This window comes from Pangasianodon hypophthalmus, chromosome 3, assembly GCF_027358585.1.
Source record: "Pangasianodon hypophthalmus isolate fPanHyp1 chromosome 3, fPanHyp1.pri, whole genome shotgun sequence".
NCBI lineage: Eukaryota > Metazoa > Chordata > Actinopteri > Siluriformes > Pangasiidae > Pangasianodon > Pangasianodon hypophthalmus.
Genome location: NC_069712.1, coordinates 2274480 through 2300000, shown reverse-complemented (window position 1 = coordinate 2300000; position 25521 = coordinate 2274480). Strand labels below are relative to the sequence as shown.

The window sequence follows — 25521 nt, the reverse complement described above, 5'->3', positions numbered from 1 at the left end:
TGGGGAGAAAATTGGGGGAAAAAAAAATTTTTTTACAAACTCTTAGCCGAGACCAAGATCATATTTAGCAAGACCAACACCCAAGACAGAGACAAGTCCAAGTCAATACAGAAAACATCTCGAGCCCTACAGCCTTAGCTGGAAGGTTTTTTTTAATGAACCCTACCACTTTGCCCCTGGAAACAATTAAAAATCCCCCAGATATAAAAATGTCAGCAGTTTCAGCATAGTGTGTGGATCCTCACTCCAACAGTTCCTCATCCTCAGCTACATCACTCCAGTTCATCATCAGTCTCAGTTAGAGATCTGCGTGGGAATGTTTAATATAATCCCGATCACACAGTTATTACTTTTGTTTCTTACCGAATTTAGGTTGGTTCTGTTTCCCAAGATATAAACAAACTAGTAGCCTCATTTAAAGCATCGTGACCCTGACCAGGCAGTTACTAAGGATAAATGAATGAACTCATTATGTACGTTATTATGCTAATGAAAACTGACTGCTTGCTTGTGCTCACATGAAAGTAAAAACCTTCCACACATGCGACTTTTTTGTTGCGTCCCACGGGATCCTAGTCCTGATGCTGATATTTGTATGTGTTTAGAACACATTATCTGTTCATTCTGAATAACGTATTTGTATTCAGTTACATTCCTAGTGTTTTATCCTGTATTATTTTTCCCAACACACACTTTATTTCCAACTCTCTCTTCCCGATGTTTTGCAGGTCTTTAGCGAACAACAATATGAAAAGTTTACCCAAAGGCCTGTTCTCTGACCTGCACTCTCTCATAGAGCTGTGAGTATTAATGTTCTGCTCCTGTTAGATCACTTTCCCTCAGGAACTGCTCAGTAACTATAGCTTGACTCATAGCTCGATGGATCATACAGTTTATTCGCCATGTCTGCTGAACATTTTGTAATATGCATAATGTGCACTAAGTAGTATAACTAGATAGTAATGACAACAATGGTGTAGTGATTTACTCAAATACTGAGCCACACACAAACACCTTCCGTTATTCAGGACCGGCTATCTCTAGATCGACAACTTCACTACTGGCTAACGATACAAATTCCGCAAAATTGTCAGATTATCATTTATCATTCACTAGCTTCACACCAAATCCTGTAATAGTAATTAAAAGACACAGCTCAGACATCAGGAGCATCAGATCCTATCAGACAATAGGACAAAAATTGTAACACACCATAGCTTCACCGTTTTTCAATGTAAAAAAAAGAATCTTATTATTGCACGTTGCACAGATCCGATCAGATTATAAAAAAGATGAGAGCAGAACTGGATGTTGACATTTCTATACTGATTAATAGCTTATTTTTGTAGTGGAGCTACTCTATATCTATTGTGTGTGTGTGAAGTTACAACAGTCTAAATGGCTCCTTTTTCTACAATATTTTTGAAATGTTACTATCTGTAAGAAAAACATTAATGATGGAACTACAGCAGAATTCTTTACTACACCATGTCATGTTATCCTTGCTTTTGTTTTGTTTTTTCCTGTTGTTCAATCTCAGAGATTTGAGAGGAAACCAGTTTCAGTGTGACTGCCAGTCCATGTGGCTGATGTTGTGGCTGAAGAAGACGAATGCGACGGTTTCAGATGTTTACTGTGCAGAACCGGAGAAGATGAAGGGCGTCCTGCTGAAGGACTTCCCTGAGAAGCACGCCAAGTGTGTCTCCACTGGTAACTGCGTCTATAATCCCTGTAATATACAGCTAATATATTATTTTATAAACTACATTTACAGTCCTTTATTAGGATCACCTGTAGACCTGCTCATTCATGCAATTATCCAATCAGCCAATCATGTGGCAGCAGAGCAGTGCAGAAAATTATACAGAGAGTGTTCAAGAGCTTCACATCGAACATTAGAATCGTGGGAAAAATCTCAGTAAACTCAGTGACTTTGGCAGTGGCATGGTCAAACAGAAACTACTGATCTTCTGAGATTTTCACTGACAACAGTCTGTAGAGGTTACACAGAATGGTGCATAAAACAAAAAACATCCAGTGAGCAGCAGTTCTCCAGGTGGAAATGCTTCGTTAATGAAAGAGGTCTCAAACAACCACTCTGTACAACCGTGGTGAGCAGAAAAGCACTGAAACTAGACACTGTAGCATCAGATTCCTGTTCTTGTGGAATCTGATGTGGTTGTAACCCATCTGCCTCAAGGTTTAACATGTGCAGGTGCATGTGCAGGTGCACAGGTGTTCCTATTAAAGTGCACAGTGTGTGTATGTAATCTGAAAATAAATAATAAAAATAAAGTATAGCTGTATTGTCACTAGATCTGCAGTATAATCGAGTAAATATAACACCTTCTTTGTGTTGTTTGAAAGATTTTATTCCTCATCAGACCATAAACACTCAGTCCATGTCAGCGGACATTTTCTCCTACAAAGAAGACGTGTATGTTGCTCTGGCCGTGCCGAACTCGGACAGCTGTCTCATCATGGAGTGGGATCACATCGAAACCCACTTCAGGCCTTTCGATAATATCACAGGTTTGATATGAATCTGATTATTTGTCACTGGACGATGTAAAGTGAGAGTGTGATATAACTGTTATTTTGTTGCAGGGCGGTCCGTGATTGGCTGCAGGTCGGTGTTGATTAACGAGCAGGCGTTCGTGATCGTCGCTCAGCTCTTCGATGGCTCTCGAATCTACAAATTCGACCAGGAGCAGAACCAGTTCACCAAATTCCAAACAGTCGAAATGCTTAACGTGTCCAAGCCGAACGACATCGAGGTGTTCCGACTCGGGGACGAGTGGTTCTTCTTGATCGTGGACAGCTCCAAAGCAGGCATGTCCACCCTGTTCAAGTGGAACAACACCGGCTTCTTCCCGTATCAGTTCCTCCACGAGTGGTTCCGCGACACGGATGCGGAGTTCGTCGACCTGGATGGGAAGTCCGTGCTCATCCTGGCGAGCCGTTCTCAGGTCCCCGTCATCTACCAGTGGAACAAGAGCACCCAGACGTTTGTTCTCTTTGAGGACATACCCAACATGGATGACATGGTGAGCGTGAAGGCCTTCAGGATCGACCGCGTCCTCTATCTGGCTCTGGCCTGCTACATTGGAGACTCGAAGGTCCTCAAGTGGACGGGGAAGCGCTTTGAGGAAGTTCAGGGCTTCCCGTCGCGTGGTGCGATGGTCCTCCAGCCGTTTAGCTTCAGAGATCAGCACTATCTCATCCTGAGCAGCGATTATTCCTTCTCTCAGATCTTTAGATGGGACAAGGAGAAGCAGATCTTCCTCAAATTCAGGGAGGTGTACGTTCAGTGGCCTCGTTCTTTTACTCCGTTATCGACGGGTCAGCGTGATTTTCTCCTCGCCACCAGTTTTAAGGGGAAAACGAAGGTTTTTGAACACGTCTCAGTCGATTACAGCTGATGAGACTAAGAGCGCTGTGGTCTTACTTAGAGCTGGGCGATAATCAAGTTTTACTGATACCAACATTTCATTTGTTTCATTGACGTTATTATTATTTTTCTAAATTCAGCATTGTTGATTGTTTCACTGCACCACTGCTAACATTTAACTTTCTTTGAGCACAGGTTTAATCCTGCTCTCAGCCAATCAGGGCACACCTTGGGGCAGAAATGATTGTGATTGGACGTGAAGTGACTTCAGTTAAATAAATATACACTGTGAGTCTGGTTTAGCGCCAGTTTTAGAAGTAAACTACGGCTGACTGAGCCGTCTGTTGCTGTTTAAAGAATAGTTTACATCATTTGTTATGTAATGTTTAATATAATATAGTTTATTTTTATGTGAAAAGAAATTTTTAATAATATTCCTTTACAGTTACAGTCCTCTAGGTTAAACTATAATACGTGAACCAACTTGAGGTGTGTGTGCGGGACTCGTTTTTAAATCCTATTCCCACAGAAGGTCTGGCCAATCCCATCTGCCCACAGTATTTTCTAGCATACTGAGTTGTTTTATTTCTACAGAGCTGCTGAGGTGACTAGTGATACCAAGATACCAAAGTCGTGGCCACAAATTGTTTAACTTGAGTCCATTTAAGACCCAATGACTTTACTGGAGTGGCTGTCTACAGTGGAGCAAAACAAATCCACATCCATTAAAAAGGCTATAATGTGGCGTCTCTTCCACAATCTGTGTATGGCCTGAGTAAACACGATCCCCATCACACATAGAAGGCACACAGCTATGCAATCTAGCAAGCTGTAAAAAAGTCATACCTCTTACCCAAGTACGCTAGTGGTAGAAATTCAACATCACTAGCTAGCCATAGCTAATAACAGTCTGAGGAAATCCAGTGTTATGCCTCCCAATAATGAATATGATTAATGTAAAAAAAAAATAAATAAAAAATAGCTATGACCATGCTTAATATGTGGTCTCCAGTTAATTACTTAATGGGAATGGGTGAAAAATTGCTTAAAATGGTACAGGCTAATGGTATATCCATGTAGCATTATTCCAAGATTAAAAGTAAAGTGTAATATTATCAAATCATCTCCACTCTTAGATTCCTGTGGTATAAAAAAGAAACCCTGATTTCTCTGATTTTCTCACTCATTTTAAAATACAGTATTTCATGGCCTCGAGAGAGATCTTGAGAAACTTAACTCGTGACTCGTGAAATATTATCTCATGGCCACACTTCATTAAAATAAATACCACCATAAATGTCACCTCAGCGGCTCCTCAAAATATGACCAAATTAGTCATTTAAACCACAGAGACTCTGGCTAAAGGTTAAAGCATTTACTGAAGATGAATAAACGAACGCATGGCTGTTCTTTGTTCTGCAAGTTTCCCACAACTTTTTTTGTCCTAACAGATCTCGGTCCTGATGCACACCTCTGGTACCAACATAGTGACATGCGATTGTATCTTATAATCCTAGTTTAGTATTTTTTTTCGGAGAGTATACATGAGCAAGATGTTTAGCAAAAAAAAAAAGTTATTGTATTTAGCAAAAATTTCTTTTCATATCGCCCAGCTCTAGTCTTACGGTAATACAATGTCAAGACTAATGTAAATTGAATCTTTCCCTTTTGAAGATGTATGCATAATAACCCTGTCTAAATAATAATAATAATAATAATAATAATAATAATTTGGCCTTTGCGCTTTGCCTGGAAGAGGCGTAACCATGGTGCATGTCCGTATTTCCCAGTATGCAACGGTTTTACATTTACTGTTATATTACAAATCAATTAGAGTGACATGGATTCCCAAAAGCATCAAACTTACAGCGTGTTTAATATTTAATCCTACTTCCATACTTCTGGGGAATCCGAGTCTTGCTGCTTATCATCTCCGAGCTTTTCACGTTCTGTGTTTTTGGTCTAACGGACTGTTACTTGCCGAGAGGAGCAATAACTTTACGCTGATTTAACGCTATGCAAGTAGATGTAGAGACGCTGACCAAAGATAGACTAACACTGAGCGCTAGCAATACTTCCTGTAGAGAATGAACGCCTTGTTTATTAATGCTGCATCCTCTTTATGGCTTCTGTAAAAAAGAAAAGCGCTTTGGTTGGTTCAAAGCTGCCGTGTGCATCAACTGTGTATATATAAAGAAGAAAATAAACACTGTTGTGTATCTTTTGTTGTCTTTTGTTTGTTTTACTTCTAATTCACTTAGTATTTCTATTTCATGGTTCCTAGTGTATCTGATAATTCTTTACTGTCTCTCTGAAGTCGAATAGTCCTTTTTAGCAAGGGCTAAGGGTTCCCCGCAATGGACAGGTTTTGTTTCCGTGGAATCATCTCCAGCCTCCTTTTACAGCGTTTAGTTCCTACTGTAATTTCCAGTTCATTAGTGCTTTCATATTATATAGTGCTACTGAATCATGGATTGTGATTGGTCAGAAGGTGTTGATTAATTTTCTCTAACAGCAGCTCTGACAGTAGCGCAGCTGCAAATCACAGGTTTATATTAATGCGCTTGTTCTAATACGTTATCGTTTCTATAGTAACAGCTCCACATAAATGGATTAAGTTTACGTTTCCTATAAGGAGATGTTTATTTAACATGTATGGAAGGAGTCTCCAGTGTCAGCACTTTGTAACAGTCAGAGGTGAAGCTGTAACTTTTAAGTTTTCCGATATCTTCAGGACAGAGGAGTTTACGGTCTTTTTGCGGTTTCTCTATAACATGACAAGCTGCGTTTTTTTTCTTATTAACTTCAATAGAGAGAGAATAAAGAGACGCTGGTGAGGGAATGACTGTTTATAGCTGCTATAACGTAAGTGACAACAGGAACTAACTTGTTTCACTGACGTTCCACAACATTAAATGTAACTATAAATGGATGAAAAGTAAGACATGTCATTCTTTAATAAATAAAAATTGTAAATGTTGGGAAATGGATGTGGTATAAAAGCAATAAAACACTTGCTGCATGCAGTTATAGTTATAGGAAAATAATTTCAGGGTGGTGTTTTATTTGTTATTCTTTGTTATCTCAGTGTTTTATTCCGATCAAACGTTAAATATTTACGACACAAAAAGCTGAAGCGTGTGTGTCTCGTGAAAACACAACAGAGAAATCATGCATAACATCCTCCATGTTTCAGATCACAGGTTCTGAGGGTCGAGATCATATGTCATGTAGTGTGTTGTTAATCTCTAAAATCTCTAAAATCATTCTTTATATCTGGGATCTCTCATATTTTCAGTAACAGTTAGGATTGGATGAATCGTGTAGCACAGCTCAGGCGTTAAAAACCACAATGTGGAAATAAAAAGGGGCTTAAATAAATAAATAATGAGGGAACAAAGCAATCCTATCAGCAAGAACCACTGGAGGACGCAGGAAACAAGAAACAGGTGCAGCTAATCAGCAGAAAGGAGACGGGTTAATGACCACAGGAAGCTTTGACCATAAAAGGAAACTGTTCGCAAACAGTGACGGACATGTTTCATGCACATCAAATTCTCTTCATCTTGATTAGTAACAGTGAAAGTGTGTCCTGCTGTAGGACATATCTGATCTGAAATCATGTAAAATTACACAAATTTCCATATAGATTTAGTTGTTTCAGAATTATTCAGCTCAGTAAATGAGCGAATCCACTGCTCTTCACGTTAACACATCACGTATTTAAACCTAAAATAGTGTGATTAGTGCTGAAATAAAGAAAATGGGAGTGGAGTCATTTTAAAAATTCTCAGCTCACAGAAGCATTGAGCACATCAGCTCTACATTAACATACAAATTTTCTACAAACTACCATAACTCCACACATATTTAAGCTCCACTTTATTTATTATTTACATTATTGTGCTTTGTGTCGTCTCGAAATGCGATGTGTCGTTCACGAATGAGTCGACTCTTTGAATCGGCTCTTTTAGGTGAACATTGAGAGCTGATTCACATGCTTCTATGGAAAGATGTCCTGAAACAGTTTCGTCCATAGTTAGTTTAAAAAAAAAAAAGAACACTAACTGGTCAAAATATTGCAATTTTTATCCAGTTTTTAAAAAAAACAATGAGCCATTTGGGAGCTGAAAGAGTTGACTCTTACTGGTTAGATGAGTCAAATGATATGACTCACTGAAAAGAGCTGAAATTCTCATCACTACATGATGGTTCATCTGAAATGACTCAGAACTGCACAGGAAGTAACTTCTAGGAAATGATATATCATGTACTTTATTACTTTATTAATCATTTTATTTATTTATTTATTTTCTTTACTCATAAGCTAAAGCTATGTTGTGTAGCTATGTGCTCTGATACTTCTGTGTCTCCAGACTTGAATATATTCAGGCATCATACCAGAATGTACAGAAAACAAATCCTCGATCCTCGAACTGCTCCATTTAGCTTACATGTAAGTTCTGGTTCTGGTTCTGGTTCTGGGTAGGTTACGTGCTTCATCTTTGCTGAAGTATGAATCAGCCCTTGGTCACTGCTCCAGAAGTTAAAACATAATAATGATGAAAAGGATTGACCAAAGAGCTAAAATAAATACAATATTAAACACGTGATTTTTAAAAGTCTGTTAAGGTTGATACGTGTAAATAATATTACGCAGACAGAGATATATGTGTGTTTAATAATAAGGTCACATGACCATGACATGTCTGTAGTTTGTACCTGTTCTAGGAACTCAATAACTTACCTAAAACCCCTGGAAGCATTGCTTCTCTGACGCGTCCTTTTAAACATCGTCCATATTTTATTGTTCTGCGTTTTACATTTTTGGTTTCGTGGCCAGACGACAGAAAAGAGCGAATGCCAGTGATCCTGACCGCTTCTGCTCCTCCTCGCTGCCTGACCCATCCTGATGCCCTGCTTCTGGTTGGAGTTCTCATCAGTCATCACTCATTAAGGATAAATTCACATATTTATAATATATTTTTTGTGAATCCATTTATTTCTGTAAAGCTGCTTTGTGACAATGTATATTGTTAAAAGCGCTATACAAATAAAATTGAATTGAATTGAATTGAAAAGAGCGAATGCTTCCTGGAGCGTCTTTTATATTGAAGAAAAAGCTCAAAACATCTTTTCGGTCAGGATATAACGCAATCTTAACCAGCATGTCAGTTCAGAATGGATATATTTTACCTGGAGTTATTTCTACTGCTCAGTTTATAGACGCTAAAACATGGCGTAATCTTTCCACGTGCAGGCTGTTAAAAAAAAAACAAAAAAAAAACCTACTAATTGACGGATTCAGACTAAAATCCCAGAGACACTCTGGGAATAATTACATCACACACCTCCACATGGAAAACTAATCCCGTCTGAATAAGGCTAAAGACTTATCATTGTACGGTTTTGCATAGGACCTTTAATGGTTCCTCGCTGGAAAAAACCAAAAAAACACTTTAGGTTCCTGTGTTTAACCTTTTTTTTTGGTCTTGATGTATAATAACATACTTTGCTCCACAGCATGGTTTCGGACGCACCCATCTTTTCTAGGGTTCTGTCTTGGCACACTATGTAGGGGAGAAGTGTGTGAATTGGGACGCGCCCCTCGAGCTCCTCTGGTCGTGAGCACAGGAAGTGATGCACTGCATGGTAATAAATCTGTCTTCTGACTCATGGTGGGTGAAGATGCTTACCTGGCGACACGTTTGGGGTTTTTCTACACGCTTGGTGTAATCAAAGAAGCGAAATGGATCCTTCTAGGAGAAGTGAGAGCGACTGGCAAGGGCTAGTGAACGAGGTGAGAGCGGTGAAGTGCGCATCCCTGCTGCCAGTCAGCTGTTTACTGGAATAATGTTCAGCTACAGAGTGAGGGCTGTGTGCACTGATCACGACATCACATCCCAGAGAACAGCGCTGTCTCTAACTCCTTAATGCACTGCACTCTTATACCTGGATGGAGATTTATTTATTTATTTATTTATTTATTTATAGGATGTGCGGCGCGCGCAAAGCTGTGTGTTTGCACCGACACTCAAATGTGCATCATTTCATAAGATCATCTTTGATGAATGCACAAGAAAAGAAAATCAAGAGAAACAATTTCTTCAAGAGAAAATGTCCATTACACACAGAGAAACGAACAGAAGCCACTAAAGCGGATTATAGAAATCTCCATCATGGCCATTAGCCACGGAACACACACACACACACACACACTCGGAACTAAAGGTACCAAACTGTACTCTTTCTTGTCTCTGAGGTGGAAGGGAAATCTTTTGTACTGTATCTACAGTGTGTATCTTGCATGCATATGTGCACTTTAAAAGCTTTAGTGCTTAAAAAATCCAGATTTTTTAAAAGATTTTTTTATTCCTTACCTTCATGACTTACCTTAAATTTCATGTTATGTTGCATGTTAAATAAATGGATTTGTCCTTGTGTAGGAGCACCATGAAGGATCTAAACATCATACCTGAAATTAAAAACAAATCTTCCAATTAAACAAAAATAATTAACATTCAAGTCTAAAATATTTACACAAACAAAATAACACAGAAAGTTACGCAGTTTAGACACTATTGCACAATGCAGCTGATTTTTTGGGGGCGTTAAAAAAAATCTTCAGTTTAAAAATAATTAAATTGTACATTAGAGTCTGGAACAAAGTTTTTTTTATTTAATTTGAAATTTGTGTTGAAAGTTAAAGATATAGCAGAGACACTGAGAATGAAAAAATGGATCCTTGTAGATCCTGGATAATGGTTTACGTTAAATTACAGTAATGCTCTCGAGTGATTTTGAGATGATTTTTTGGAGTGTTTTAAATAAATGTGTGTATGAAAGGGTTAATTAGCTTTTAGAGTAAAGCTTTAAAGGTCCAATGATGTGCTGTAAATTATTTTTTAAAGGTGTAAAGATACACACAGGTGCAAAAGATGTCCCTTTATGGCACCACCAGAGTGAGAAGGAAAAGTCCTTAAGATCTGTTTACACCTGATCCTTGCTTTACATGTGGATAGAAATGATCCGTATAAACACATCACACACATTTAAAACTGATTTAAATCCAGCAACCTCTCAACCGCTTCCTGTTTCAGGTATAGTTTCAATAATCTGTCATTCGTAATTAAACTGAATGCTGAAAAGATTTTAATCACATGCAGTTTGTTGTTGTATTTGTAGTTACAATGCTTCTGTGGTTAACAATACTGAAATCTGATTGGTTGATATCAGGTCATATGCAAATCAGCTCATTACATTCAAGAACCAAATTCAGGTGTCGTTTCTTGTTTCTAGGACTTTTATATATAATTTTGAGGTCTGTTTTACTTCAAAAGAAACTTGTCATTGTCACCACGCAGCTTTCGAGAAATTCAGATGTTGATTTAATGAAAAAACCGGAGGCCGGATGACATGAGGAAGAAATCTTGAGACTGAGGGAAAGGGAAAGGGAACCCGTCCTCTTCTGGGTGACGGAGAGTGCGATTAAAATTGTTCCTGTGTGCAGGTGTAGAAGAGTAAAGACACACAGTCGTGTGTGTGACGAAATGTTCAGTCTGAGCAGATTGTGATTATGAGTCCTGGGATGAGCGACAGGACGGTGTTTATGATTCCAGCAGCAGCTCTTTGTTACAAATCTACAGAATCCAGGCGAGATTAAACACTGAAGCAAGCGTGAGAGATGGATATGAAATGTTTTTGGGAAGTGTAAATCTTTACACCAGTAGAGCCTCAGGATGAATCCCAGGTACTTGGGACACGTACGTATTCAGGATAAAGTGACGTCCTGACGTGATTTGAGCAGAGATTGGATTAAAATGTGTTTTAAATGGCGTTTACACCTACATGTTTTTGTGGATAATCTCAATCTGCATATAATCCTGATGCTCATGATGCACGAACATGCGTAATGCTTGACATCACATATCAGGTATTGTATCTGCATAGACTTTTATATACAGAGATGATAGACGAGCATACAAACATTTTGTGGGTGGTATAAATGGTCACATGACCAGAGCCATTATCTTCCTGCTCGCGTCTCAGAAAATATCTTCGTCAGATTCGTCGGAAGGAAATAAGAAAAAAAAAAAGAAGAGACGTTACAGATGGTGCAGATTTGATTACCATATTTGGGTATATTGTAACTATATAATATTACTACAGATTTAGGCTAAAAATGTATGTGTGTATGTGTGTATATTAGCTTAAATATTTTTTTCAGGACATGAATTAGGTTTAAATGTTGTATAAAAGTCACTGGATAATGTTCTACAATTCATAAAGCATGATTTTACTTAAAGAAAAACAGTATATTTAAGCCACGCCCCCTTTTTTGTACCTCTATGAACCCTGAAGGTATAACATACACCTGACTGGTCAGCTAATATCACATAATGGACTAAAAACCTTCCACAGAAACACAGGCCAGCGTTTGTACGTACGTGTGTGTGTGTGTGTGTGTTTAACCGGTCTTCTGTTTTTGCTGGTTCTGCCCTGAGGGGTAATTGCTAATGAAAACACGAGTGTTTCCTTCCTGCACTCAGTTCCTGGTATGTAAGAGAAAGCTGGAGAGTAAGAAGGAGGCGCTGCTGATTCTGTCCAAAGAGCTGGATACCTGCCAGCAGGAGCGCGACCAGTTTAAACTGATGGCCAATCAGCTGCGAGAGCGCCACCAAGGGCTGAAGAAAAAATACAGAGAGCTTATTGTGAGTTTTATTTTATTCTATTCATCATCTTCATCAGCTCACATTTTTACTGTAATGCTGAAATAATGTAGATAAACACACAGAATAAGTCAAGTTTATGTATTGATCTGTTAATTCAGTGATGTGTCGATTGCCTGATTCACTGATTCCTGATTCATTGATTCCTGATTCACTGATTCCTGATTCATTGATTCCTGATTCACTGATTCCTGATTCACGGTACACTTATGGATTCACTGAGAAACCATGTATTGACTCATTGATTCACTGATTAACTGATACAGTGTTTCACTCATGCACTGCTCATTGCTTACCTGATGTACTGACTCACTGATTCACTGCTGCACTGACTTACTGATGTACTGACTCACTGATGCATTGACTCACTGATTCACTGATGTATTGTCTCAACTATTTACTGATGTACTGACTCAGTGATTCACTGATGTACTGACTCACTGATGCATTGTTTTCTTCAAAACATTTACTCACTGATTTACTGATGTATTGTCTCAACTATTTACTGATGTACTGACTCAGTGATTCACTGATGGAGTGACTCACTGATGCATTGTTTTCTTTGAAACATTGACTCACTGATTCACTGGTGTACTGACTCACTGATTCACTGGTGTACTGACTCACTGATTCACTGATGTACTGACTCACTGATGCATTGTTTTCTTTGATACATTGACTCACTGATTCACTGGTGTACTGACTCACTGATTCACTGATGCATTGATTCACTGATTCACATGCTGTACAGACTCACTGATTCACTGATTCACTGGTGTATTGTCTCAATTATTTACTGATGTACTGACTCACTGATGCATTGATACATTGACTCACTGATTCACTGGTGCACTGACTCAATAATTCACTGATGCATTGACTCACTGATTCACTGGTGCATTGATTCACTGATTCACTGGTGCACTGACTCAATGATTCACTGATGCACACTGATTGACCAAGTGCACTTATACGGTGATTCACCCTGGCACTGATTCAATTTGGCAGTGGTTGCCTTGGTGATGATTCACTTTGCACTGATTCACCAGTTCACAGATGCAGTGACTCGCTGTGTTCTTTTGTTTTCAGGACGGTGACCCGACATTACCTCCAGAAAAAAGGACCCAAGTGTGTATCTTTCATCTCTGCCTCATTTAGTGAAGTTTATTGTTACAGTAAGCTACAATAAATCTGTAGTTAATATCTCTCTCTGCATTAGTGATGGAGTCGGTGCTGTGTTTCAACGTTTTGTAGGTGAATTTAGCGCAGCTGCTGCGTGATGCTCAGGAGAAGAACAGGAAGCTGAGTGATGAACTGAAAGAGCTGAATCAGCGATTAGTAGAGGTTCAAGGTGACAACAAGGTACACGCTTCACATTCAGCACATCCTGTGATCATTTCTGCTTACTCTCACAGTTATTATTTTATAATGAACTCAACTCTGACTCAGATATCAAATAAGGACAAGAAACAGCTGATTTCGGTTAAAAAGGAAAGGACAAGGGTGACAAAAAACAAAGGAATTCCCCGTTAACTAACCCTGAGTGTGTCTGTTCACAGCTGCTGAGGATGACCATCGCTAAACAGCGTCTCGGTGATGAAGAGGTCGGAGTTCGCCACTTTCCGGCCCACGAGAGAGAAGATCTCGTACTGCAGCTGGAAAAAGCTCGAGAGCAGGTGATCCACATCCTTCTGCTCACACATACCAGCTGAGACGGTGAAGTGTAATGTCGTTATTGTACAAGAGGAAGATCATTATAGTATAAGTGTAATATGTAAAAAATAAATCACTCTGTGTGTGTGTGTGTGTGTGTGTGTGTGTGTGTGTGCTGATGGAAGAGTAAAATACTGTGTGATGGGGATGGAGTGTGTTGATTATTTTCCTATAACAGGAAATTTATAGGAAATTTGCAACGGTGATCAATTTTTATTTATTCAAGAATGACACATCGTACTTTTTTATCTCTTTTTAGTTACATTTAATGTTGCAAAACAAGTTAGTTCCTGTTCTCACTTACTTTATAGCAGCTATAAACAGTCGTTCCCTCACCAGCCTCTCTTTATTCTCTCTCTTGAAGTTAATAAGACAAAAAATGCAGTTTGTCGTCATTTGTTACCTAAAAAACGCAAAGCTAAACTCCTCTGTCCTGAAGATGTCAGAAAACCTAAAGTTTTAACTCTGTTACAAAGCGCTGACACTGGAGACTCCTTCCGTAAATACGTAAATTAAATAGACGTCTGCTCACAGATCAACGATTATAAATGCTATTTTTTAAAAAATCCTTTTATGTGGAGCGTTCGCTGTATGCGTCCCTGTGAATGAGCTGTTACTACAGAAACAATAACATCCTATAAGAAGGAACACATTAATACAAACCTGCACTATTGTTAGAGCTGCTGTTCTGGAAAATGAATCAACACCGTCTCACCAATCACAATTCAGAATTCAACAGCGCTGTGGGATAAAATTCTTTACAACAGTCTGTTTCATGTGACATATAAGAATTTGAATAGTACAGTATTATTGTAATCATGTTACTAACACTATATAACTGTTATCAGCGACATCACAGGATCTGTGTGACGGTGTGTATACACACTGATTGTGTTTGTTGTGTGTGTGTGAACGCACCACGGCTCTGTGCAGAACTCGGAGCTGGAGCAGAGCGTGAAGGCGGCGTTGGACGAGCTGCAGGACGTGCGGGCGGAAAGAAACGTGTATCAGGAGAAAGCTCACCGCCTCAACATCGAGCTCAACCACATCCTGAGACGCCACGACGGCCGGATCATGGACGTGGACGCTCTGTGTATGGAGAACAGGTGAGTGTCGCTGTGAGGAACGACGCATTGTGTAGAACCTAATAAATGCGCATAATTAGACAACTATTTTGTGTTCTGTCTTGCATTGTATTTTGGTCAAAATGTGCCTGTAAAAATCTGTAACCTTGCATAATTATGGTAATGTTGTATTTCTGTTACCTATCAGCCTTCCGAAAAAAAAGCAATAAAAACTTCAATTTAAAAAAATAAATAAATGCGCATAATTAATAACAGATGATTAGACTCCTGAATGGCAGACCTGAGTGGTGTTCTCTGGGTGGGAGGGGCATACACTCTTTCCCCTGTCACTCACAGAGACACTAGCCAATCGTGGGCGTCTGTGAGCTCATGTATGTGGAAGAGGGTGGACAGCGCTTTCCTCTGAGTGTTACGCCGCCCTGTAACGTGGGAGTTTGAACAGTTGCTTCACGTGTTACACTTCACCCTCCCCGGTTTATAGCTGTGGTACGATAGGAAAGCGCTGACTGATGGGAAGCCGACTGGCAGATGATCAAATTGGGGAGAAAATGGGGAAAAAAACTCACCAATGTTTATTCTCTGCCACTGAAATCTAAAATTTAACGTCATTTAAACCAGAAATACCGAGATCAAAGCACTTAATGGGCTTTAATCAGCGACCGACATTGTATTCTTCTTATCTTATTCAACACATTCATAACAAAAGCTGTTATTTCCTCTCTTATCAACCGAGGAAAGAAATACAACGCTGCCTCTTTTACTGCTCGTATTGAAATATTCAGTCATTGCTAATGTACAAAGTTTGAACGACTTTCTCTCAGTGAAATCGATATTTCAGTTTAAACGATATGATGTGATTCCATAACTGTCTAATAATAATAATTAATAATAATAATATCATTAATAATCATCTGTATGGTGATTATACTGTATATACTGCGGTTTCAGTCGTAACTCTGTATTATATTTCCTGATCGTGTTGTGCAGATACCTCCATGAACGCTTTGTCCAGCTTCAGGAAGAAGTCTCTCTCCTCAAAACCAATTTGATGAAGTACAAGGTCAGTGGAGAACAAAGTCATGAGACGTTCATCACTGCATTTTACATCAAATATTACAGTTAGACTAGTTCACTTTTACAGAATGTAATAAAAATTCCTGAATAAGTTTTTATAATGTATCTATCTGAATAAACACCTATAAACACTTCTAAACGAGTTAAACATGCCCATTTCTCCCGCTCTGTTTGTTCACAGAGTGCACTGGAGAGTAGGAAGAACTGTAAAGTGTATGGCAAGACCAACAGCAGCGCACTAACAGGAGTCCTTTCAGCTAAACAAGGTAGCGAATGAGACACAGCCGTCACAAAGCGCTGTTCAGATGATCAGGATCTCCATCACGTTCAGATGATCAGGATCTCCATCACGTTTAGATGATCACGATCTCCATCACGTTCAGATGATCAGGATCTCTATCACGTTTAGATGATCAGGAGATGATCAGGATCTCCATCACGTTTAGATGATCAGGATCTCCATCACGTTTAGATGATCAGGATCTCCATCACGTTCAGATGATCAGGATCTCTATCACGTTCAGATGATCAGGATCTCCATCACGTTTAGATGATCAGGATCTCCATCACGTTCAGATGATCAGGATCTCCATCACGTTTAGATGATCAGGATCTCCATCACGTTCAGATGATCAGGATCTCTATCACGTTTACTTCATAAATGCTGTTTTGTAACGTAAATTACACAGAATCGACTCTGCAATCAATTATGTGATTAGAAAGCAATATATTAATAAGCAGAGGTGGACACAGGCTGAGGGGCAGGCGTGAAAAAAATTAAAAAGGCACCTAGTAGGAGAACCTAGCGGGCACTTCATCATATTTTCTCTTGTGTAAAGGAACCCTATAGGGCATGGCATCTCATTTTCTCCACTCAAGGGCACCCTAGAGGTCACTTCATCATGTTTTCTCTCACTTGGTGTTATCCTGGATGGCACTTAAAGGGCACTTCTCCATTGTAAGGGCAGCCATTAGGGCATTTCGTCACGTTTTCTCCACTGCAAGGGCAGCCATTAGGGCATTTCGTCACGTTTTCTCCACTGTAAGGGCAGCCATTAGGGCATTTCATCATGTTTTCTCCACTGTAAGGGCAGCCATTAGGGCATTTCATCACGTTTTCTTACAGGTATGGGTATCCTAGAGGGCAATTTATCACATTTTCTCATACGTAATGGCATCCTAGTGGACACTTTCTCATGTTTTCTCAGAGGAAGGGGCATCCTAGAGGGCATTTCCTCATGTTTTCTAACACGTAGGAGCATCCTAGAGGGCATTTCATCATGTTTTCTCACACGTAGGCGCATCCTAGAGGGCATTTCATCATGTTTTCTCACACTTAGGTGCATCCTAGAGGGCATTTCATCATGTTTTCTCACATGTAGGGGCATCCTAGGGGGCATTTCTTCATGTTTTCTCTCACGTTTGTGTGTGCAGTTCAGGAGCTGCTGCTGTCCGAGGAAAACGGCTGCAGTCTGCCCGTGACGCCGCAGTCCATCAGTGACCTGAAGTCTTTAGCCACAGCGCTGCTGGAGACCATTCACGAGAAGAACATGGTCATCCAGCACCAACGCCAGACCAACAAGTGAGTGTCCATACCCCGACTGTGGAGATACGGAGTGTGTGTAGCTGTCCTTCTGACACCTCGTAATGCTCATGTGCACTTCATGTGTATGAACGACTCGTTTAACGCGATTAAAAGTGAACAATTCAGAAAGTGAAGTGTTGTTCTGAGAAACTGAGGCCGTCAGAAAGCTCATAAAATTCTGACTCTGTGGTGATGACTAGCACCTGATTTTGTGACACTTTTATTACCCTCCTTTGTTCCTCCTACTTTCAGGCAAAGGCTCAGTAAATAAAATGTGTTCTTGGTTGTGGAATCGAGGTGTTTGATGTTATTAAACTACACAGTGTAGTGAAATCAAATCGATGTGTCACGTGAATGTTTATCGTGTGTGATGAACAGGATTCTGGGTAACAGAGTAGCGGAACTGGAAGGGAAGCTGAAAGCACTGGAGATGTCTGGACTGTGGAGTTTGCCTGGTAATCACACGTTTACTGTACAAGCAGTGAGGTTTCTAATAAATGCTATGCACTGCGTATTTTGTTTTATATCCTGACTATTGTGTTAATAATTTGTGTGTGAAAATTAAGATGTGTGACGTGTTAGACAGTGCTCTCCACCATCAATAAAACACTTCACTCACACTTTAAGGATTTACGATAATGAAATTACACACATCAGTATTCAGACCTCAGATGTAACTACGGACTTAATCGCTATTTACGAACGTAGGTGAGAATAATTTGAGCAAAACAGAGTAAATGTCAGACGAAAATATATAATAAGATGAAATGTACAGAAATGTCAGGCTGCGCTGGATCAAGTGCTATTCTATGAGCTGCTGATTAATACGTGTGGGAGCCATTTTTTAAATTAAACCAGTGATTAATGTGATAATTACAATTAGGACTATTCATGCAGCAACATACTGGCGATATAAAAGACTCCTAAATAGATTTATTTTAACACTCGCCATCTTCTCATTCATATGCTTTTATATCTGACAGCAAAGAAAAACACACTATTTCCTTCTTCTGTAATTTTCTATACCTGATTTTATAATCTGTATAAATCAGCTTGTGCATAACCCGGCTCTGAATACGCACAACTTTCCCTGTGTAAATATTGCTGTAACATTTGGGCTTAAGTTGCCGATTCTTAATGCGGCCCTTTATGTTTTTATGTACTATATGATTATGTACGTTGGAATAATCAGTAATTTTAGTGTCGTATTACATGGATGTTTTTGAGATATTATTTCTGTACTATGACTGTTTTCTGCTATCTTTCTTTCTTTTATAAACTGCGTCTTTTCTCTCCTTTTTCCTTCCTTTTCCTGTCCTGGTGAAACGTAGGCCTTACCTATAATGTGTCTGTGGGACTGGGGAGTATGTTTCTTCTTCTACTTCTATATTTTTTTTTATTTTAGCATCAGCACACATGCTTTTTTCTTACCTTTGCACTACTGTGTTATAACAGCATCACATATTCATACACTATAATACAGCAGTGTCATATTTACCTGCAGCTGTAATTAGTGATGGACTGAAGTGTGATTGATTGACAGGAGGAAGAGATGTGATTATTCTGAGTGAACACCAGCAAGTCCAGCCGTCGGAGGCGCATGCGGTGCAGCTACGGCACGGCTCTGCAGGTGAGACCGTACATCATTCGCTAATCCTGGTCCATGTGGAAAAAAGACGGTCAGAGTTTCGATTTGGACTTAGTGCAAAAAAACGTTTGGAATTCCTAATTTGTGCAAAAGTGAAAGATACACTCGCGCAGATCTGCTAAACACACGCAAAAAAATAAATGTGCAAGATGATTTGCTAAGTTTAATGCATATTTGCTTTAATAAATATGCAAGAGCTGAGTCAGCGCATATAGATTGAATCATTTAATCATTTATTTTTGAGATTTAAATTTTAAAATTGAGAATAAAGATTTAAATTTTGTATCTGTAATGTGAATTATTAAACCTAAAAGTGTCCAAATGTATTATATTTTTGCAGATGTCTGTTTTCTTCCAGATGAAAACAAAACATGATACTGTTCACTAGGTTTTAATAATGAGATTGTTTACATTCATTCATACGTTTTCTTTATATTCACATTGTAGTTTGTAAAGTTTTTGTTGCATCTCACAGCCTTTAATAGGAATTAAACTGCACACGTAAGGTATAGTTTCAGTTTTACTCTTCTGGGAGACTCTCAAAGATCTGAACTCGCTGCTGCTGAGTAATAAAACAGCCCCTGAAGTGTTTTATTCCTCTTATACCACAGCAAATTATTAATGATTAATATTTTTTATTTATTTAAGAATGACATTTCATACATTCTATCGATTTCTCGTTACATTTAGTGCTGTAGAACGGCAGTTATAGCAGCTGTAAACAGTCGTTCCCTCACCATCCTCTCTTTTTTCTCTCTCTTGAAGTTAATAATAATAAAAAAAAAAACAAAACGCAGCTTGACGTCTTTTGTTTTTGAGAAACCGAAAAAGCAAAAACTTAAAAGTTACAGCTTCACCTCTGACTGTTACAAAGCACCGACACTGGAGACTCCTTCCATAAAAGTTTAACAGACGTCTCCTCACAGATTAACCATAACGTGCATTTTTAAATCTGTTTATACGGCGCGTCCGGCGTACACGTCCCTGTGGATGCGCTGTTACCATAGAAACGATAACGTATTAGAATTAGCGCATTAATACAATATAAACCTGCGCTGCTGTTATCAGAGCTGCTGTTGTATCACAACGTGATCATGTCGTTGCAGGAGACGAGGAGGTCGTGACCGGAGAGGAAGTGACAGAAGACACGGCTCTCACTGCTGAGGATTTTTCCAGGCCGCGTCATCATCGTCATCATCATCATCATCATCAACATCATCATCATCACCGCCACAGCACAGCGGTCTACTTAACACCTGAATCCAGCGGACATCTTCCCACAGAAACCACCACCAGCTCACAGAAGAGTTCTGTGGAGAGAGTAACACACAACTACACGCCAGAAACATTACACAGTGATGAAGATCTGGCAACCTGTGACCACGGGAGCACAAGTACAACTCCAGCAGAGGATGCTGGGAAAGAGGGCGGAGCTCCAGTCACATGTTCTGAGGACAGTCCTGATATTCAGGATGGATCAGAGAGAGACATAAGCAACGAGGCAGTGTGTGATGTGGACTGCGCAGAACCGTCTGATCCCAGAACAGTGGAGAGTACAGAGAACGTGATGAGAGAGGAAACGGAACCAAACACTCCAGATCAGAGCACGTAGAACGCAGAAACCTTCGAGAAACGCTGCACTTAAACACAGACTCGAAGCTTCTACGCATTTATAACGGTTTACAATGTTGCCACAGTATCTTTACTAAACATCTGATGTCTCCAAGACAAGAGACGGTGTTCAAACACGAACGTGTTTACGATAAAATCACGCTTTCGTAGCCTTTACAACATCGGAAGTGAATTTTTTGTCTTGTTAACGTATCTGAGAGAAACGTTGAGATTCTCCTAACAATTCTGTCTCGTATCGACATTACACTGTCACCAGCTACATGCTAGCTAGCTAGATCGTTAGCTAACAATTTACGCTAGACATTCATATTATCCTGGTTACTTGGCAGCTCTTGATTTTAATAACTTGAACATCGGCTGCGTCGTGTGTTTACCTTCCCGTGCTGAAGACACGAATTTACACAAGAGTAACAACACACTTTTAAAAAATGTGACGCTTTATCTCAGGTGCATAAACGTTTGCTAAAGAATCGGCTCTTTGAACACATCTTTCAGGTCACGCACACATGAGCCGTTTTTATGTAAATGTAAATGTAATCACTGCTCTTTCTCATCCAGTGTAATTTAACCCAAATGTTAAAGTTAGAGAAAGAAGAACGATTACTGTTCAAAATATCGCAAATGTTTTGTCCGGTTTAGAAAAAGTATCGCAAATGAGTCATTTGGGAACTGAAAGAATCGACTCTTAATGGTGAGTCAAATCATCTAAATTAGGGCCTTTCGCACCGCTTTAGTTCCAGAACTAAATTTACGGTACTAAAGTACTGGGCGATTTTGCGTGAACTATTTCCCAGCACCGTTTAAAGGGCTGCATTCGCACCGACAGCGGGCGCTAGGAAGTGACGTACGCCGGTCGACAGCGACGACATTTGTGCGCGGCGTTCAACAACGGAAACAAAGAAGAACAACGTAAACAACCGGAGGATGGAGGACGCTGTGATCGGAGCTGTGTGTTTGTCGTGTCTCGCGTCCATCTATCGCTGTTCTCCATACTTGTGAAATAAGTCGACACTACAGTATGTTTACACGGCGTTTTAAATCATGGCGGATGAGGGCGTTTTCATACGCGTTTGGCCAATCAACGTCTACTTACGTCACGGATAGTACCAGTTGTGCTGGTTAGACCCTGCTCCGGAGTAGGAGCTCATTTGGTTCTCGAAAAAGGCAGTCGGTACTAAAATCACACCCAGTTCCGGAGGTGCGAAAACGCCAAAAAGTGGGTAGTTCCACAATTAGTTCAGGTACTATGAAAAGGTTCCCGCGGTGCGAAAGGCCCTATAGCTGAAAAGAGCCGAAAATCACTCATTTAAAAGCTAACAGCCTTGTGCTTGTTGAATTTTGTAAAAAAAAAATAAATAAATAAATAATTTAAAAAAAATCATATCACATGGCTACTATCAGTATGTTTATTGTTAGTGTTTTAACACAAACTAGAGCAGAAACAGGAGGAAGAACCTCGATGCAGTTAAACATGTTCATTTTTTTCCCTATAGTTTGGATTGACAGAGTAATAATTGCACTCCTAACTTAGGAATTTGGTCGAAAATAACGTCAGCTGAGACATGTATGGTGTCTGGATGTAACGTAAAGGCTAACGTAGCTAATGTTGAGGAGCGTAAACAGCTACCGGTTTAGCATTGCGCCAGCTGCATGGATAAATCTATACATAAGAACCAGAGAAGACGCTGGAGATGAAATTAGTTATTCTACCTAACTGCTCTGTCTGTTTTAACACACCTTAACCTTTACGCTAAATTTTCAACGTAAACAATCGCTTTGTGTGGAAGCTGTTTTCAGAGATTTACATCGGAGGAAAAGACAAGATGAACATAAACATATTTAAATGTTTACAGCGGGACGTTATAAACAGGAAGTTGGCCAGAACGAGCGTCAAGTGACTGTTAGCAAGAAGTGCGTTATGTTGCGTGTCAGAAAAGATCAGATCACTGACACCTGTGAAGCACAAACACGTTGAAGTGTACACTTTAAGAAACAGGCACTATGTACGGAGTGTGTTGTGCGGTTATAGGGAAATAATCAACGACAGCGTGGTGTGATGAAGCAGAGTTACTGTCTCCACCCTGAAGTTGATTATTTTCCAATAAGAATACATCCATCCCCAAGTGTTTTATTCCTCTTATACCACCGTAATTTTGCCAACGATTACAATTTTTTATGTATTAAAGAACAACTCGTTCTGTTTATCCGTTTATAGTTACGTTTAACGTTTAACGTATAGTTACGTTCTCACTTACGTCGTAGCAGCTACGTATAAACAGTCGTATCCTCATCAGCCTCTTTTTTTCGCTCTCTTGAAGTTAATAAGACAAAAAAACAAAACTCGGCTAACCAAGATGTCGGAAAAGTTACAGCTTTACTTCTGACTGTTACGAAGTGCTGACACTGGAGACTCCTTCCAGAAAATGTTACATAAACGTCTCCTTATGGTGAAGAAAAAAACGTCACCATTTCCATGTTTACACAAGTTTTTTTTTAAAAACCCGTTTCTATGGAGATTCTGTCGTTCAAGTCCCCGTGAACGAGCCATTAATACTGAAAATGATCTCATGCTGAAAATTAATCAACACCTTCTGACCAATCAGAAACCAGAATTCAGCAGTATTTGGACAAAGCTGAAGGAGTATTATCCTTTAATGAGACTGTAATTCTGTTCATTAAACCAGCGTCTTTTATACGACACTGTGGTAATATTGTAAACCGTATCATGATATATTTAAAAAAATATATCAGCACATGCTGAATACTGACATGTTCCCGCACTGAATGTTGTTCTTTTCTCATTTCAGTACCAAACTGTCTTTCCCACGTGAGAAAAAAGCGAGTCTAGCACTAGTGTGTTTTTGTTTTTGTCTTGTTTTGTCAGTTTCTCCTGAGGGCGTGACTGTAACGGTTCTGTTTACTGCATCATGTTGATTGGACAATCTTTCCCTAAGGACGATTTCATGTACGCAGAATTAAGTCTGTTTTAATCGAATTGTCGTAATGTGACTCACTGTTCCTCTTACAGGAAATAACAAACGAATGACATTTTTTTCTAGGGATGCATCGATACCGATACCGAAACTGACACTGGTATTGGTCCAATAACATCTTCCGATAACATCTTATACCAACTGATACTGTGTGACGTAAACCTAGCGAACGTTATCATGCTAAGGAACAGACGATGCGTTATGACAGCGATCTGGACATTTTTCACGATTAATGATCAAAGCAGAGCAGATTGCAAACTGAAAATACCGAGAGTATTAGGAACTAGAGTCATAAAACATCTTAAACATAAAACTAAGTGAGAAAAAATGTCTACAGATGATGCTGAGTGAAAATAACAGCTCATATGTATGTTCAAGTATGTTGTTGTTGATGATCAGATGATGATCGGTCATAACGATAACGAGGGATTCTGACACAAACAAAAAAAAGTACTTTATTTACTTTACAATCCTGTTAATTAATTTAACTAGCTAACGTGCTTCATTTTAAAATCGCTCGCTAACGTTATGAAGAACGAGCCTAGGAGCATGAAGTGCGTGAACATGGGCGTTTTTCATATCGGAAAAACAAGCACAGGTAAATAAAATGTTCAGTGACGTCCCTGATCGATTTATCGGTATTGAAAATCGTTATCGATGCATCCCAATAATTTAATCCCAGTTTAGTTTCCTTCACCGCATAAGCTAAGTCTCCTGTAGGAATCCGGGAGTATTAAGATGAGGGCTAGCGTGTTCTTCCTCGAAGACACAAGACTTCTTGCTTGTGTACCATCACAGGGCAGCTCAACACGCTTGGAGGAGACACCAACTACCCTCTTTTACATACATGAGCGGAGAGTTAGTGATGTCATTCTTCTTATCCAATCAGCAGGACAGTTAAACTCTCTTTGACTCCAGGAGCCTGTGGGAATGTTGGGAATCACACTCATGATTTTCTTTTCTTGGATATTATAAAAAAAATTTAAAAAATGTAATAAAATGACAAATATATACAACCTGAAACAGTGTCAGGATAACTGTACGAAGCCATCAAGAACGGTGAAGATCAGGGGACCAGATTAAAGAATCATTCCCTCAAATCTCTCTAATTAGTGTGTTAAAGACAAAAGTTGTTGTTCTGCATCGCACATTCAACAGTTAGGAAGGTAAATCAAATGAAAACATAATTTTAAGATATATATATATATTTACATTTTGCAGTGTTTATTGCAAACAGGTGTCACAAAAGTGTATCATTCTTCTACACAATCTCCATTTCTTCAATGCAGGTGTTTCAGCGCTTAACAGTCGTGTCCAGACTCCTCTATAAAAAAAATAAATAAATAAATAAAAAATTCTATTCTGTTGCTATTTTGTGTCGCACACTGTATAAAGTTTACTGTAAACTTTACAGCAATTTACTGGCAACAGGATTGGCGGTAAAGTATTGTAAAATTTACAGTAAACAACACGCTTACAGGAAAGACTTTAGCTCATTTGGTAGACGCTTTTTTATAAAAAAAAAAAAAAAAAAAAAAAACTTGGAATTGATGCGAATGAAGTGAAGGAGGTAAAAATGGCAGTGCTGGGACCTGAACACACAACCTTCTGATCTGTAACTCGAAGCGTTAAGCCACTACAACTAGACACAAGCGTGAGTCATTTTTAAAA

At 39.2% G+C, this 25521-nt stretch overlaps 2 protein-coding genes across 3 annotated transcripts in view; both read left to right on the top strand.

Annotated features, from left to right (window-relative positions):
• Positions 1-5610, top strand: part of lgi2b (leucine-rich repeat LGI family, member 2b) — an 11510-nt gene extending 5900 nt beyond the window's left edge. The window contains exons 5-8 of the mRNA XM_026912183.3: positions 729-800; positions 1541-1710; positions 2368-2532; positions 2608-5610. Coding sequence (XP_026767984.3) covers positions 729-800; positions 1541-1710; positions 2368-2532; positions 2608-3422 — 1222 coding nt within the window. The 3' untranslated portion in view covers positions 3423-5610. The remainder of the gene's footprint in view (positions 1-728; positions 801-1540; positions 1711-2367; positions 2533-2607) is intronic.
• A 3419-nt stretch (positions 5611-9029) lies between these two features.
• On the top strand, positions 9030-25521 carry ccdc149b (coiled-coil domain containing 149b). 2 transcript variants are annotated; one of them, XM_026912184.3, is made up of 13 exons: positions 9030-9191; positions 11941-12102; positions 13210-13248; positions 13375-13482; positions 13680-13796; positions 14767-14939; positions 15906-15978; positions 16174-16258; positions 17427-17574; positions 17956-18032; positions 18909-18941; positions 19121-19207; positions 20332-25521. In XM_026912184.3, the coding sequence occupies exons 1-13, from the start codon at positions 9141-9143 to the stop codon at positions 20835-20837; spliced, it is 1659 nt and encodes a 552-aa protein (XP_026767985.3). In that variant the 5' UTR covers positions 9030-9140; the 3' UTR covers positions 20838-25521. The 2 variants fall into 2 exon arrangements, with proteins under 2 accessions (XP_026767985.3, XP_026767986.3); XM_026912185.3 differs by lacking the exon at positions 18909-18941.